Below are 17,171 nucleotides of genomic sequence, written 5' to 3'. Positions count from 1 at the left end.
AGCAGGTTTGGCAAGAGGGACCAGAAGCTCTTTCCTGTCCCATCTGGGCCCCCAAACCTGCACTCTTATGAAAATCTTTTGGAGAAGCTGCCAATGAGGGCTTTCTAGAACCTTCTTCTACATTCATTGCTCCAATTTCTCTTCTTTTTTCTCTTCCTCAGGGATTTTCTTACGGGCAAAGAAGCCAAGCTGTAGAGAAAGAGAGAAGAGTAATCATCAAGTGTCCTGACTGGGGGACCTTGCCAACAGCCCTCAGATTTCTCTGAAGTCTGCACTTAGTTCTGCTTTCAAAAACAGGATTAAAATTTATTGTATTCAGCTTAGTTTAATTCAAGCAACATTTGTGGACTACCGTGAAGGAGATTCAGGCAATGACACCCATAGCCAACTCAGCTGCCCAGTACTAATCCTGTTCTCTCTGCTATAATCGAGGATCCCTCGATTCATGAGTGCCATGTGGTGCTTCCCACTAAAGCAATGCTTACCTTCCAAAGGCAGAAGACAAGGAGGGCAAGCAGAAGCAGACCTCCCAGGACACTGCCAATGAGGATCCACAGGGAGATAAGGACAGGGTGTGTCTGAATCACCTCCAGGAGGCTCTGTACAGAGGGAAGAGCTGTTTTTTACATTCAGCCTTTAGTCCAGTTAACTTTACCCCACACTATGGCAAAACCAAACCAAAATAGAAGAAATTATGTTTTTCTATTTAAAGGAAAGATAATGAAGCAAGAATGGAGGCAATGGAACCCCAGCATCTTGATTTATCCCTTCTGACTCACTGACTGCTGCCTAATGTGATGCTCTGCTCCTAAAAGGCCCAGCGGTGGCCTTTTCCCCCTCCCCACTCTATTTTCACAGCTCTCCAACTCAGCCCCCAGCTCCACCTCGCTCCAACGGGAGGCTTCAGTCAGTTGTAGGACACTGCCTTCCTCAGTTCCCATCTCAAAGGTGCTGACCACTGTCAGAGACTTGAACTTGGCCTGTGGAACAAACAGATGGGAGGGCATTTGAAGTCAGCCATCATCAGATGGTGTGGTTCTTTGGAACCCTCAAGACAGAAAAAAAGATTGGTGACCAATGGGAAAAGAGAGGAAGGGTAATAGATGAAAAAACCTATGGCCCTTCATATATGCTGTTTCCACTCCCCTCTCCTTTAGCTAACACCTATCACTCTATATTCCTTCTAGAAACTAAGTATTTTCTCCCAAACCCCCCCACCTTGTATCAGGTTATTATATTCTATTTAGTTCTCTTTCACCCTTAAACTCTAATATCTTTGAGTGCAAGGGCTGTGTCTTATTAAGTCTCAATGCCTAGTGCTGAGCACAATCTCAAGTACACAGTGGTTCCTCAATAAATGTTTGTTGAAATAATGAAGATAATCAAAACTAAACTCATTGCCATCAAGTCCATTCTGACTCATAGCAACCCTATAGGAGAGACTAGAACTGCCCCATAGAGTTCCCAGGGCTATAAATCTTTACAGAAGCAGACTGCTACACCTTTCTCCCATGGAGCAGCTGGTGGTTCAAACCTTCAACCTTCCTGTTAGCAGCTCAGCATTTAACCACTGCACCACCAGGGCTCCTTGAAAGAATGAATACACGGGTGAAAAAACCAAGGAGGGATACAGAGAAAACCAGATGCTAAAGGGACAAGGAGGAGGCATCTTCTGACCTCTTCTAACTACACAAGAGGAAGAGAGAATCACCGTCAGCAGCAAAGGCCTGTTCTTATGAGGTCAGACATGCTGCCAGTCTCCAACTCTCTGACTAACTTTGTCACCAACCGTTCCTCCCACAGCACCCACCACCTCTCCGCTGGGTTCGATAATTCGCTGCAGTGGCCACACAGAACTCACAGATTATATGGGTTTATTAGGGAAGGAACAGGCCTACAATTCAAATTTAGGAATGCATTCAGTCTCTCTCTCTCAGCAGTGCCTCTCTCTCATCTCTCTCTCTCAGCAAGTGCATCTCTCTCAGCAGTGTGTCTCTCTTAGCCAGTAATCAGAAAGATTCTCCTCTACCTCTAGGAGGGCTCATTTTAAGCCTGGCAGAGTGGCAAAACTAACCAATCCCAGAATTCTATATACCTGAGAGCAAACTTTCCAGAAGATTACTTTGTGCTTCCCCAGGTGGATAAGTTTAACAATCAGCTACTCAGTTGCTCATGGCACAGTGGGAGTTACAAAGAATATGGCTAGAAAAGTCATACCATGTAATTTACTACACCGCACCAGACTTGGAGAGGAGTGGTGTGCCAGGTTTAAGTTTTCTAAAACATATGCCTACATCCCAGGGATCTTGTGTTGTTTAAAGCAGGGGGTATACATAAAGGTATAAAATAAAACCACAGCTAAATATACATAGGTTGTTATAATTAAGATGTCATTTCTCTACTCAGGAACTCACTTCTGACTAAAATCAATTATTGTTGTTGTTATGTGCCGTCGAGTCGGACCCGACTCATAGCAACCCCTCCTTGGGTTTCTGAGGCAGTATCACTATGGAAATATATTGCCCCATCTTCCTTCCGAGGAGTGGCTGGTGGGTTTGAACCACCAGCCTTCTGGTTAGCTGTCAAGTGCCTTAGGCACTACGCTACCAGAGCTCCCTAAGATCACTTATATCTCTCTAACTTTAGAACCTTTCCTAATCTACATCCCTCTGAGCTATATAATCATTACTCCCCAATACAAATCTTGCACATAGTATCAACCATTTATCTATTCACTTAACAACAATCTATTAGGCACTGACAGTGAGTTAGGCATGGTGTTAAAAGTTGGAGACATCCTCCTCAGTCCCTTTTGTAAAATAGGCACTTACTTCATAGATTATTAGTTGACAGAATTTAGGTATTCTGTCAATGTAGACTGTTAATTGCCATAGTATTAAGGAATGGTAAATGGAGGAAAATACAAGGATAATAACTAGCTTTTATCGAGTATTTACCACATGCTCAGATCATTATTTCATTTATTCTTCACAACAACTGCATTAGTAGGTATTATCATCCCCATGTTAGAGATGAGGAAATAGGAGTTTAGAGAAATCAATTCACTTGCTCAAGGTCAAATAGAGGCAAAGCTAGAACCTGCAATCAGGTCTGTCTTCCTCCAAAGCCCACACTAAAAGTTCCAGATAGGAGCAGAAAGGAGTAGTAGAAAGAGAAAGTCTCACTCTTCGGAAAAATTCATTGTGAACCAGCCTCAGTAGTCCAACAGAGACCTCGGTTCCCTTTGCCAGCCGTCCAAAGTGGCACCTCACGACCTGGCACCGGGTATTGCTCTCATTCTACCAGGAAAGAGAGAAAAGTCAGGATTCTGGGTTAGAAAGATCCCTCCTCCCCTCTCTGGGCCCTACTCCGCTGTGTCAGAGCTCCTCCAAATTCACTGTCTATACCCGCTGCATGCCCACTCTGGATTCTCTCCTTCTTGTGACTCATACCAGTCTACTTATGTGCTGAAGCTCCTCTGGGCGCACAGGGGCTCCCGGGGGCTTGGTCAAGTTCTGCACCGTGCAGCTTGCCTATAGGAAAATCCAACATAAGCAATCCTTAGGGAGAGGCCAACTATCCCAGACTGAGCAGAAAGATACCACCCACATTCTTGTAATTCTTCCCTGGATAATCCTTTTCTTTCTTCTCAAAGAGTGCTGAAATGTAAAAAGAGTTCCCCCAGAGGACCCAGTAGACAGGGAGCTGTCATATGTGGGAGTCGAGCTTCAATTTAAGTCCACCAGCTCAAGGTGGCTGGGTCCCACACACCCCCTAATCCAGACTCACATTGTGGGTGATGACTTGAGACAATGACAGGAAGTAATTGCCTCCATGTGCCACAGCTGGAAGAAGAGCTGAGATGATGAGGCCACTGACCACATAGCAGCCAAGGTTCTGCACCTATAAGGAGGATTGGAAATGGGAGGAGGTAGGAGAGAAAAGAAGCTTCTTCCTCACCTGTCCCCTTTCACCCCAACCATCACTGAGATCCAAAAGACACTTTCCCCATCCTTTTTGCACACAGTTCTTGTTCATCCCCCTCCCCCTGCTCATACCAAGGCCCCCTCCAGCTTCTCACCCTAAGAGTGGTTTTGAATTCAGGGCCAGGACCCACTGGGAGGGTCCCGTATGGGTGAACCTCATAGCGGTGCAGGGTGGACTCACTGCATGGACACCAAGTCAGAAAGTACATGGTCACAGTCATGACACAGACACAGGGGCACATGCTCAGCACACAGACATGTATTCAGGGAAGGCAGGGGCAGCACATGGATCAAGAGGTGGGGCACATGGAGAAGACAGAAATGGGACATGACATGGACTTGGTGTAAACTTTATGGCCACAACCTATATCCCCTCCCCGCAACTCCAACCCCCAGACACTGGACAGCACCCTATTCCTAAGGAAAATAAGATGCTTAAAAGAAAAGTTTCAACATTGAGTGGGACTGAGGGTAAAGAAATGAAGCAGCTCCAAGTGTTTGGGGTTCTGGGACCACTAAAGCACATGGAGGGAGATGTAGAAAACATAAGGGGTATGATTCTGGGGTCACAACTGGATTCCAGCAGGAAGCTGGACCATACCTAGAGAACAGGAGGTGAGGCTCATATTGGATGTAGGCTGAGGCCTGGGCTGTATTATCTTGAAGGGTTCCAGTTGTCTCCAGGCTATTGCTGTAAGGTCAGGGGGAGAGGCTCACATTCCAGCCCCTCCTCAGACACCCCTCTCAGGTAGTAGAGGAGTCAAGATGCTATAGGAGAGGGCTGGGAAGACGTTCCCTCTGTTCTCACCTGGTGGCAATCAGTCTTATGAGGACCTGGCTCAGGAGAGCAGAACAGCTGAATTCAAACTCTAGCAGAAAGGTCACCTGGAGGTGGGGGACATGGGGTCATAGTAGATTCCTCCTCATGGGTCAACTACAGAGAAACAGGAGCTCTATGTGCCCCCTTCCCTGTTCTCCCAGAGCCACTGTCATCCTGGACCCTAGCTTACCTTGGCCCCCGTCTGGAAGACAGGGTACCCCACACTGCAAAGCCGGGCATGAGAGGAAGGGGCTGCACATTCCACCTTCACTGGGCTGTCCCTCTGAAGATAGAGGAATGGAGATAGAGGCTAAAGCTGGGGCTACGGTTGTTAGGCAGCTTTCCGACCCCTAGTCTCCAAACACTTAGCCTTTCTTCAGAGGATCTCAGGGGCGAGGCCTATAACCAGTCTTCTCCCTCCTCCTTTCTCCTCCCAAGCCCTCTCTGCCCAAGCCTCCTCCTCCAAGGGCACCTGAGAAGTGAGGCTGGCCAGGTGGAGGTTTCTAGAAAAACTGAGACTCAGGCTAGTGTTATAGGCATTTTCTTTCCTGTTCTCCAGAGTTGCTGATACTAGCACTTTCCGTCGGCCACCTCGAACCACGAATGGGGCCTTCCTAGGAGTAGCAGAGAAAGCAGAGCTCAGGAGTTGAAGGTGTACCACAAGCCTCACTTCTATTACTGTAGATGACAGACAATGACAATTCCCCAGCTCCCTTCAACTCTCTTCTGATCTGTCTCGGGTCACCCTGGTTTGGCCAGTTCAATTCCATCCCACCTGGAGCCTCTGATGTCCATATTAGCTCGAAGTACCAGGTCTGTGACACATTCATTGTCAGGGCCACAATCCTTCGAAAAGGGGACCTGGAGGAGAGAGAATAGGCTGCAGGCTAAAAGGAAAGCAAAGGAGAAAGGAATGGAATTGGAGGAAAATGTAAAGAAAGAGAGTGGGTATACTTTTACTAGAGGGGCCCCAGGTCTGGTTTCAATGTGATCGCATGTCTCCTCCCTCCCCTTTCTCTTGGAATCGCTGGGAAGGGCAGAGCTGGAACCCAGGGGCAGGGTACTGCTGACCAGCTTTTGTATGGAGGTAGGTGAGCCCTCATCCAGCACAGGCCCTGGCTTGGTGGTGTTGTCCAAGGCAAAGGTCACAGACAAGGCTACTGGTCGGAGATAATCTGATGCATCCTGAGGGAAACCAGAGTTGAAGATCATGGGGAGCAAGGGTCAAGGATGCACTCCAGGCAGAGTGTGATAACTATAAATCCACTAACCCACTGCCATTGAGTCAATTCCAACTCATAGCAACCCCCATTGGGTTTCTAAGGTTGTAAATCTTTATGGAGGTAGATTGCCCCATCTTCCTTCTGCAGAGCAACTGGTGGATTTGAACTACCAACCTTCTGGTTAGCAACCAAATGCCTTACCCACTATGCTAACAGAAGTAACAATGGTGATCATTTATTGAGCACTTTCTGAGGGCTAAATGCTGTCCTATGTTTTCATCAATATTACTAAATGTAATTCTAACACAAATCCTATGAGGTACTTACTATCATTAACTTTGCAGACAAAGAAACTGAGGTTTGAAGGTTAAATGGCTTGCCAGAGCTCACAGCTGATAAATGGCAGAGTTACAAGTCAAACCCAGATCAACCTGACTCCAAAGTCTGAACTCTCTCCTTCATTTTTCTGGCTTAAGCTTTCATGCTGATGCAGTCAAATTCTCTGCTTCAGCCTTCCCCTCACTCCCAGGCCCTGAGCAAAGCAGTTCCTGGCCCCTTCTCACCAGGACATGGAAGTGCAGCTGCTGACAAGTGACATTCCCCACACTGAGCCAGAGCCACCTAGGGGACAGCCTCTGGCCAGAGCCATCAAACGCTGCACGTGCCCCAGCCATCCACTCATCCAGTGATGCTGTGAACCGCAAATCTAAATGGGGGGAGCAAGGTGACAGTGGAGAGGGGTCCAGAGACCAAGACAGGCAAGGGGCTGAGCCTCGGCTGGGATGCATTTTAGTCACAGTCACTCACAGAATCTGCGATCCCAGCGGCCAGGAGTGCGGGAGGTCACTTGGAAGCAAAGAACTGCTGTCAGGCAGGCTGCCTCCTGGCCTCGCCGCCTGCAGCCCCGCTGAACCACACTGATGGCTGGTGGGGTCACATTCAGCGAAGGGGTCAAGCGGACAATAGGCCGGGAGCTGGGGATGGGGTGGGAAAGAAATTTCTAACAGTAGGAGGTAAGTCCTTTGAGAAGGGCAACCCCAGTGTTGGGCTTCCCACAATCAAAGGAAAGAATGATGTCATCCCCACTTTAACCTCCACCACAGGGGCTAGATGCACATGTGTCACCCTCCCCTGAATGTTCTGAGAGAACGTAATGGCTAACACTTAATAAGCACTTAACCAATGCACCTCAGGTGCAGCCATCACCCATCTATTGGTGGAGGCTTGGGTGTTGCTACAGTGCTGAACAGGTCTCGTCAGAGCTTCCAGACCAAGACAGACTAGGAAGAAAAGCCTGGTGATCTACTTCTGAAAATCAGTCAGAATCACAAAGGTTCAGTCTCCAATGGGTGATAGGGATGGCTTAGACACGGAGTCACAATGGGACCACCTCAACAGCAGCTAGTAACAACAATGTGCTAGATACCGAGTTAAGATCTTTACACGGATTACTTCACGTAATCCTCACAACTAGCCTCTAAGGTAGGTACTATTATTATTATTATCCCTATTTTATAAACTAGGAAATAGAGGCAAAGAAAACTTAAATTGACAAGATAACCCAAATCTAAACTTGTGATACCAAAACCCTTACTTTTAATACCTCTGCAATGCTGTCCATTGCTACTGAGCTGGGACCCCTCACCTGAGTAGGATGGCTGCCCCCTGGGCACCCACAGCGACGTCTACCAAATCATCTCCATCCAGATCTAGCCGACCATCCACACTTCGGCCAAAGTAGCTGAGGGCCTGGGGCATGGAGATAGCAGCAATCCGCTGAGAGGAAGAGAGGGGACACTGAAGCAGGGACTCACACACCTCGTTTCCCACCTGGCTCTCTAATCCTCTCTTCAGTCATGGGAATAAGAGAAACTTGCTGGTGTTTAGGGGTCTCTAGTTTAGCAATCTGTGTCTTATCTCACTTCTTCAACTTTTTTCTCCTACTGATTAAAGCACTTGTCCAGTTTGAGTCTCAAGCTACGGGGACACTGGATAGACAAAGAGCATCCTCCCTGCCCCCCCTTCCCATGACCAAGCCCCTGCCTCATCTGGGCACTGCTGACCTGTGCAGGACGGGACTTGATTCCACTCTGGGTCCCATGATACAGGTACAGTGCACCATGATGCCCATCCTCCAGGGGTGCCCCCACAGCCACATCATCGAAGCCATCTTGGTTCAGATCAGGGAGGGCACCCATGGCAAAGCCAAAGCGAGCATCCTGAGGAGGGTCTGGCTGAAGTGTTCCCTGGAGCACCAGTAAGGGCTGCTGGTGGAAGTGAAGGGAAGATAGAAGATACTGATCTGACAGCCCTCTCAGCCAGCTCTCAAATGGCTGTACTTTTCTCCCTCTTCCTCCCACAAGTCCTAGGGGGGTCCTAGAAAATCTCACCTGACCCACCAGATACACATAAACACGTCCCATCTCCTTGTTCAGGGGTCCAAGGAACATAGGGGCAGCAACAAGTAAGACATCAGTGGTTCCATCTCCATCTGTATCCAATGGGCAGAGCTCACTGCCAAAGTATGAACCAATCTGGGGAGCAGTGGGCCGTGGTGAACCCAGAGAAAAGGGAAGGTGATAATGGACAAGTGGACTTGGTGGGAAGCATTCGCCAGTCTGCCAATCTGGTCCTCAGACTGCTGACAGGCTCTGCCAACCAGAATTCAGCACAGGTTTCTCAGGCCCCTCTCTTTCCCCTTTACTCTCTTCTCCCACCGCCTGGAGGTCCCTTAGGAATCCAAAGGTCCCACCCTCCTGTGGACGCCCTACCTGCTCCCCCTGGAGGCTCTGGGCCACCTTCACAGCCCCATCTTTCTTAAGCTGGAAAGCGATGACCTTTCCTCGATGTTTAAATCGAGGAGCCCCTGAGAGAAATAGGCGCCGTCCACCTTGCAAAAGCATGGAGGAAACGGAGTAACCTAGAAGTGGGCAAGGAATTAAGGGTGAAGGGGAAAGAAGATGGAGTCAGAGTGGGAAGGCTCCCTAAAGACACTGGAAGAGGTCCCAGGGAAAGTAACAGGAGGTCAGTGAGAAGCAGGAATTCATGAGTAAAAAGGGAGAACCTCATAACCCGCCCCTCAAGGAAGTGCCCCTCCCAATTCTCTGCAACTCTTTGCTACTCACCCAGGTAGGCTGCATGGTTCTGCAATGCAGAGGGGAATTCATCTTCCAGGGCCGTTCGTGGGGGGAAAAGGCGGTGACCTTCTTTAAGCCATAGCACTGAGCCCCCCCAGTCATAGGCCCCTACCATCCCAAAGAGAATCCCATCCTGTGGGGCAGAACCAGATGGGATCCCTGAGAAGACAGTGGGAAATGAGGAGAAAAAGTTCTCCAGGAGCAAGGTCACTGAGGTATGCTGCGGTCAGTTGGAAAGGCAAGGGAGGTGGTGGAAGGAGGAATCTGGAAGGGCCTTAGAGCTGACATTGTCTGGGTCAGAGGCTGAAAGGAGTCATGAAGGGGTCAGAGGTTGGGAAGGGTCATAGAGGAATGAAAGCCTGCCCAACCTGCATCCGATGAGTGGAGAAACCAATCTGAGACATTTCCAGCCCAAAGGAGCTTTCATTTTCTCCATGGGACCCTTGGCATGAGAAAACATCAAGGCAGTATCAGGGAAAATAGTTGTCCCTTTGACCTACAGAATTCACTCCAGAACTTCCCCTGCCCAGCCCTCCATTTCTCCAAGATAGTAATTACCCTCAAGGCCAAAAATCCGGTCTCCCAGGGCATCCACGATGTCCGTGAGTGCAGCCTCATCTGTGACATTGAAAAAGAATCGCTCATCTGGATCACTAGCGATAGTTCGGATTTCCTGCAGGAAAGAGCTGGGGTCTCGCTGCCGCCGGAGGTAGTGACCGAGCACCTGGGGTCAGAAGACCAAGGTGAGATCTGCCAGCAGTGTAGAATGAAGTGTTACAGCTGGTATAGCACATACCAGCTCAACTGAAGGGAGAGCAACACATATGGCTGAAATCTGGGATGTTGTCAAGGCCCCTGTTTTCCTCAAGTTACCACTCCTCAATGTCTTCCCCTCCCCCCCCCCCCCCAAATCTTCCTGGATCCAAGTCGATTCTCACCGCAATCCCATAGCGTGTCACTCTTCCAGCCTCACAGGCTTTCAGTGCTGTGGGAAGCTCCTCCCCATCATGTGATTCTCCATCAGTGACGACCACCAGCAGCCTCGCTGCCTCTGGTCGACCCCCACGGGACTGACTGAATCCTTCTGTGCTGAGAGAGAGAAAGGAGTGAAGTATGGTCAAATGTATGCAGACATACACGCACTCACAAAGGACTTAATAACACTTTTAGCAGTTCACTGAGATCAGGCACCTTGCTTTTTTGTCCATCCTTCTGACAACATCTAGCATGGAGACTGGAACACAGTAAGGGCTCAAATGTTTGCATGTCATAAAATACATAAACCCACTGGCACTGAGTTGATTCCAACTCATAGTGAACCTATAGGATAGAGTAGTATTGTCCCACAGGGTTTCCAAGACTGTAAATCTTCATGGAACCAAAGCAGACCACCTTATCTTTCTCCCATGGAGCAGCTGGCGGGTTCAAACTGCCCACTTTTCGGTTAGGAGTCTAAAGCTTTAAGCACAGTGCCACCAGAACACCTTCGTAAAATGCATAGAGCAGTGTACTATCAATGCAAATAAATATAAAATTAATTCATTCAGTGTTTCACTCAACAAATATTGCATTTGGGAGTACAAATATTAAGAGAACATAGAATAAGAAGAATGGTCAGGTCAGATAAGAATTCTCTGATCTGCTCATTCTTCTTTATTCCCAGAGACGATTACGGACTCATGTTTGGAAATTAGGCTAGGACATGTGTCAGTGGAGAACCTGAGGACCAGCATCAAAGTTGGAGAGAAGCGTTAGAGAGAGAAAGTTCTGTCCAAGGAGATAAACGAGGCAGAGATATGGAAAGACACAGACATAGACACTTCGTAGAAATGCACTGATAGGGAGTGCAGTGGCAGTCCACTTAGCCTTCCGCCACGCAACACTCGTGTGCACACAAAAACAAGCATGCAAAACACTTTGCACTCTACACCTTTGTCCAGAAATGCTAGGCCCTCATCACTTAGACCTCCCATACTCGCTTCACGATACATTACCAGGCCACCATTATTGCTTGGGCTGTCTTTGTTTCTCGTCCCTCCCGCCGACTCAGGTTCCTTGCTGCTCTCACCACTTCTTCCTTAGTTCGGAAATCTCCCAAGGACCACTCATGTACAGGGCTCTCCCCATACTGTACCAGTCCAACCTGGGAATACAGTATTTGGTCAAATGGAATGTGTGTATGTATAGTGGGAGGGGGGAGAAAGAGGATTGCTGAACAACTGGATACTACTTGTGGTGGTTACATTTGTGGGTCAACTTGTCTGGGCCTGGTTGAGTGGCTGGGCAACTGGATATAGTATTCTCCATGATGAGACTGGTAATCAACTCCATGGTGGAATCTACTATGAGCAGCTAAGTAGCTGCCTTAGGGATGTGGTCTGCTTCCTGTATATAAGGAGAAGTCTTGGGGCATGGTCTTTAGCTTATGGCATGCTTGAACCCTGAAAGTAGCCGTATCATTGTTCAGCAGCCTGCCATGCTCTGCCGACCTTGGGACTTCGAATGGACTTGAATTAACGGTCTGCTGTGTGATTTGGTAACACTGGGACTGTGCCAATTTATTTGTCAACCTTGGGCTTGTTAGCCTCAGCAGGTAGTAGCTGCCTGAGTGAAGAAAAGCCTCTAGCTCCAGTGGGCCGGGAGCAGGAGGCAGAACTGAAGCCCAAGGTTGAGGGGCTTTCACCCAGCCCCTAGAGCCTGGCACTTTGAACTCAGACTTAAAGCCTCCAAACTATAAGAGAATAAACTCCTGTTTCTTCAAGCCATCCCATTTGTGGTATATTCTGTCCGAGCAGCACTAGGTAACCAGGACGCTACTGAAGATACCACCTATGTTTATCTCCTCTCTCCCTGTCTCTCCCTCTCATCTCCCAAGCCCATCCATACTACCATCTCTTACCTGTATCTGCTCTGGGTCAATAAACAGTCTGCTGACCAATCTTCGTAGAAAAGTCTGAACCTCAAACCAAGGGTAGATGCTATTGGAGCCATCCAAGACAATGACAACATCCATGTATGTGGGGCAGCCTAGAAGGAGGGGTACAGGGATGGGGAAAAGCGGGGTAGAAGTATACTGGGCATGAGAATAGCAAAGGGAAAATATCACATTCAATTCAAACACTAATTGAACACTTTTTACCTACAAGGAAGATACTGTGCCAAGCTCTGGGTAAGTGCGGACATAAATAAAAGGAGAGACAGGCATATATACAATTTACTGAAAAAGCACAAGGAATTAAGTGCTAGATAGAAATACAGCACTACTCTGTTGTGGAAGAACCAAAAGAGAGTCAGTTCTGGTGGTGGAGTCAAAGGAGGCAGCAACTGAGAAGACATTGAAGGCTGAGATGTCTAAGGGGATGAGAATATAAGGAAAGATATTTACACACAGAACACTTTAAACAAAGGGAGATAGAGATTTGAAAACAGACTACACAATGAGAGAGGTGTTAGACGAAAGCCGTGGCCAAAGCACAAAATATGTGGAAGGACTCAGTGAGAGTTGAGTTTTTTAAGTTGGTTGGATCAGATCATGGAACCCTGATGCCCTGGCAAGGAGTCTGAATTTTGTTAGGCAACATGGAGTTTTTGTAAGACACATTAGGTAGCAATGAAGATAGCCATGCAGGCCCTCTGCCAGGCGCCGTACCATTTTGCCCCATCGTTTTCCCACCCCATATCCCTTCCTGGGGACTGAGTCCTCAGGCCCCTCCTCTGGCTCACGTTGGGCTGTGGGTGCCAGGCTTCCCTGGGGCTGGAACGAAGCATCGACATGGGCACATATCCCAGAACTGAAGACAGAGGAGCCACAAGCACGAGACCAGAGAGGGGCACAAGCCTGGGTGAGGAGGGGAAAGAGTTACTCTCAGGCTTGGTAGGGTACCCCCAGAGCATGCTCCCAACCAAAGATGGCACTGACACCACCATTCCTTTCCTTGTTTTCTAAGGTTACTAACTCCTTGACTCCCTCCCCATAGACCAGTTTCCCTTACCACAACTGCTCTGTGGTCTGCCATGAACCTTTAGATACCACCTCACCCTTCCGTTAGCTCACCATGAATCCCCCATCACCACCGGTCTCTAGTAGAGACATCCCCAGGTGCATATTCACAGCAGGATGAGATGAATTTCCCAGTGGATAGTCACCTGGTTGGGTGTGGGGAGAGAAAGAGATCTGGGGGTCACAGATGGGAGTACTTAAGTTCAGGATGATTATGGAAGAGGATGAAAAGTGATTAGAGAGGATCAAGACAGGGAGGGGACATGGGCTATGGGGGTGCAGAAGCTGAGGCAAAAGTGGTCAAAGCTACCAGGGTACTGAGGTCAGGGGTTGGGAGTGGAAGAGTCAAACATCTTCTTACCCAAGTGGCTTTTAGCACATGGGACATTGGGGGGTCCCCCAACAGGGCAGCGATAAACATCCCCTCTCCGGTCGCCTGAAGGCCCATCCCAGGGGGCGCCCACCAGCATCCTGGGAGGAGGATGTGAATGTAAGTACAGCATGAGCATGAGCCTTGAGGTAGGCCAGAGGGAAAATGCGTAAGCCCCAGCCACCTCCAAACAACCAGATGACCTTAGATCCCCATCTACCTTGCCCCCCCCCTTTACCAGCACCATCATAGTCCCAATTCCATGGATTTCCACATTCTTCCTTACCATCGTCCTCCACCCCCAACATGTTGTAAGACACTGTATCCAAATTCAGCCTCAGGTGGCCCTGGGAATAGGCGTGGGTGATGCACATCCAAGTTAAAGGAGGAGCAGAGACCTAGGGGGCCAGGATCATAAGGTCAGCATGAAGCAGTTAGAGAGGTCAATGAGAGCCCAGAGACATAGCCAGAGAGAAGCAATGAGAGTTGATTTCACTCTATCTGCTTGCTTCTGACTCATAAACTCTCCTGGCTTCTGTCAATGTCATGTACCCAGAGCCCCAAGCACAGATGATCCCCGTCCTGTGTTTGGGTCCAGATGTCTAAATTGTGGCCTCCTGCCATGCTGATGCACAGCTGTGTTTCCACTCTGAAACACATTCACAACATGAAATCTCATTCACAGACATGTCTGGAGGGTCAACTTACTTTTTCCACATCATTCCTCCTACACATCCTCCTCTCTTGACTGGGAGGGTCAAAAGAGGGAGAGGGTCCTTCTGTAGCCCCAGCATAACCATTCCTTTCCAATTCACCCCAAACTAGGGCCACAGGGGACAAGATGGGACTATGGACCACTCTCCTCTTTCCATCTCTTATTGACTCCCAATGTCGTTGGCACACACTCTCTCTCCAATGTTTAGGTCTCTGGTTGATCTTAGCCCTGGAACCCTCAGTGGTAATTAAATGGGTGGAGCCACTTGCCTGCCCACACACATGGTTTGCTTTCCATCCTTGCCAAGGGTCCCACCACCCCAAAGTTCCTCACACCCTCTTCCTAACTTACCCACCCTTCCCACTGCCCCTCTGCCTACCTCTATAGCTTCCCCAACACTTGGCGCCCTCTAAAGCGCCCCATCATGTCCTGGCTGATTCTTCTCTCCCCCCTCCCAATCCCTTTAAACTCAGAGCTGGTATTTTAGGAAACAAAGATTACAGGGAACTGGAGAAGAAAAATTCCAGGCCTCTTGTCCCAGCCAGGGTTCTTTCCCCCACTGTCTTGCTCCTTCCATTCATGTAATCCCTTTCAAGCCACCTCACCACCAATGGCTGTAGCTCTATCCCAAGCCATGCTCTTTTTCAGAAGGGTGTTTAGTATATGACCCTTTTTGCATTCAGGATACTGGCAAGGGTTATTTATATGACCAGGACTGTAGCTCATTGGTTAGATTAACCCAGAGTTGTGACCACACCAGTTAGTCAGTTATGCCTCAGGCGCCAAGGACCACCAAAGGTACGGGAAGTAGGGAGGGAGAAAATAGGAATGACTAGCCACGTGGAAGGTCATGGGAATGTTTCTTTTCTGTTTCTTCACTCCTCCAGGGCTTAGAACAAAAGTTTTAGATAACTGGACACAAATCTTATGAAACATCCTGGGCAGCTTCAGCTCCCTCTAAGTCTTGGTACCAAAATAATCCTATGTGAGGGCAAACATGTATGTGCACACACACATGAGAGCACAAACACGTGTATATAGACACTGTCTACAGAAATGCAGACTCAGTGTTAACCTCCCACCTTAACTCCCACAGAATTTCAACCTAAAGGTTCCATGCTACACAATCCCATGGATCTTCTACTCCCATCAGATACCAAGAAGTTAAGCTCCCTCACCTGTCAGGAGCATCAGGGACAAGGACAGGTGAGGGACGAGGGGGAGCTCCATGCCTGGATGCTCTTCTGTCCGTCTGAGAAGTCTAGAAGTCTGAGAAGTCTAGAAGTCGTCTCTGCTTCTGTCCCTCTCCTTTTCCCTTTTCTTTACTTTCCCTCCCATCCTGCCCCCTCCCACTGGCAGCTAAAAATAAAGTGGAAGGAATGGGAGGAGTAATGGTGGGGAACTGTGGGGAGCCCCAGACCAAGAGGAGGACAGAGTGGTTTCAGTCGATTGCTTTGCCTTGGTGCTGCCCCCTGGAGGCCTCATCTCAAAATACAAAGGAACATACTTGACCACTTCTGCTTGTTTCTTTCTCTTCCCATTTTTTATTTTTAATTCGTTGTTGCCAGTTCAATAATGGTTTTCTCAAGATTGGAATAGAAGGTAGGAGCAGGAGATAGATTATTTTTATGCTTACCCTTATTTATCCTAATCTGTTGTTGTTATGTGCCATCGAGTCGAACCCGACTCATAGTGACCCCTCCTTGGGTTTCCGAGGCAGTATCAGTACGGAAGTAGATTGCCCCATCTTCCTTCCGAGGAGTGGCTGGTGGGTTTGAACTGCCAGCCTTCTGGTTAGCAGTCAAATGCCTTTAGCCACTATGCTACCAGAGCTCCCAATCTGGGATATGGAAAATGAAAGAGCTAGTAACAGTGATACCATACCCCCACCCAGCCAGAAGAGTCCCAATACGTGAAGCCATAGCCACAAACCAAGCCTTACCAGCACCATTCCACTTACTCCTGCCTGTCACACCTAGTCTGTGCTGCCTGGTGGTGTACGGCTTTTGAAGGGACTACAAATGTGCAAGATGGGTCCTGCGGAACCAGATCATTACTTTACCATAAGACTCCATCTCCTCAACTAGGCGTAAAGTTCTTGAGGTGGGACTACAGAGTTTGGAGCTTCTTAGCATTTTGTATCTCCATCACCTAGTATGACAGGAATAGGTAACCAGAACACAAGGGACCAGACCAAACAAGGATGGGCAAACGGATCTTTAATTTGCTGACTAGAAGGCATGCTCTCCATCTTGGGCATGGGCCACAACTATTTACACAAACTCATTGTACAGTATTTACAGCAAGATGCTAGATACAACATCATTCTGAGTAGGCAAAGAAGGGGTAAGAACAAACTATGTTTTGTTTGGAACTTGTATGGAACAAGTCTCTGAAATTAAAGAGGAACCAGAACTTTGTAGGTGTGATTTCAGGGAAGGATAGATAAGGACCAAGTCATGAGGGAGGTTGATGAGGTAGACATGAAGGAGGAAGAGGAAGCATCAAAGTATCAAACAACCTCTGGGGCAGAGAGTGAAGGAAAGTTCACTGGGACATAAAGTCTTAAAATTATAATTTAGAGTCTGAAAGGGAAAAACTGTACCACAAGCCACCTGTTTGAAAAAGAAGGCAGTCAGAATCTTCCAGACCAAACCTTCTATCATTCCTTTGTTCCCCAAAAGGCCATCCTGTTGATGATTAAATTCCTAGAACAGGGGACTGAGAAGGTAAAGGAGAGAGACTACACACAGAAATCTCAAAAAACTTAAGAGTGACAAAGTAAAAAGAACCAAGGGAGAAACAGACAATGTGATAAAGGAGGAAAAGAACAAAAGCTCAGACAGATTTGGCTATCAGAATCATCCTATTGACTTCAAGAGTTACCTTTCCTCTCCTGACCTCATGATCCCCAAAGCTT

The 17,171-nt window shown here is 48.2% G+C and overlaps 1 protein-coding gene across 1 annotated transcript; it reads right to left on the bottom strand.

Annotated features, from left to right (window-relative positions):
- Nucleotides 1-123: 123 nt before the first annotated feature.
- On the bottom strand, nucleotides 124-15,481 carry ITGA10 (integrin subunit alpha 10). Its single transcript, XM_007948239.2, has 30 exons — nucleotides 15,430-15,481; nucleotides 13,823-13,934; nucleotides 13,528-13,637; nucleotides 13,221-13,312; nucleotides 12,890-13,004; nucleotides 12,066-12,193; nucleotides 11,161-11,309; nucleotides 10,105-10,255; nucleotides 9,725-9,890; nucleotides 9,535-9,608; nucleotides 9,155-9,299; nucleotides 8,801-8,949; nucleotides 8,420-8,563; nucleotides 8,093-8,296; nucleotides 7,675-7,805; nucleotides 6,837-7,003; nucleotides 6,593-6,735; nucleotides 5,878-5,991; nucleotides 5,582-5,667; nucleotides 5,279-5,420; nucleotides 4,997-5,089; nucleotides 4,795-4,871; nucleotides 4,588-4,677; nucleotides 4,082-4,166; nucleotides 3,790-3,903; nucleotides 3,453-3,533; nucleotides 3,186-3,299; nucleotides 885-980; nucleotides 486-599; nucleotides 124-189 (listed from the first exon to the last, which is right to left on the bottom strand). Exons 1-30 carry the CDS (start codon nucleotides 15,479-15,481, stop codon nucleotides 124-126), a joined length of 3,504 nt encoding a protein of 1,167 aa, XP_007946430.1.
- Nucleotides 15,482-17,171: the final 1,690 nt, after the last annotated feature.

The sequence above is a fragment of the Orycteropus afer genome, unplaced genomic scaffold (assembly GCF_000298275.1).
Source record: "Orycteropus afer afer isolate SDZICR_OR568_19922 unplaced genomic scaffold, OryAfe1.0 scaffold00010, whole genome shotgun sequence".
NCBI classification, from domain to species: Eukaryota; Metazoa; Chordata; class Mammalia; order Tubulidentata; family Orycteropodidae; genus Orycteropus; species Orycteropus afer.
The sequence above is the reverse complement of the archived record's forward strand: the minus strand, read 5'-3'. Positions and strand labels throughout refer to the sequence as shown.

Coding starts and splice junctions, on each gene's coding strand:
- ITGA10 (XM_007948239.2), bottom strand. CDS start 15,481: ATGGAGCTCCCCCTCGTCCCTCACCTGTCCTTGTCCCTGATGCTCCTG. Junction 5,421..5,581: donor ATGGACATCAGAGGCTCCAG/GTGGGATGGAAT, acceptor TGCTACTCCTAG/GAAGGCCCCATTCGTGGTTC. Junction 4,872..4,996: donor TCTTCCAGACGGGGGCCAAG/GTAAGCTAGGGT, acceptor CCCCACCTCCAG/GTGACCTTTCTGCTAGAGTT.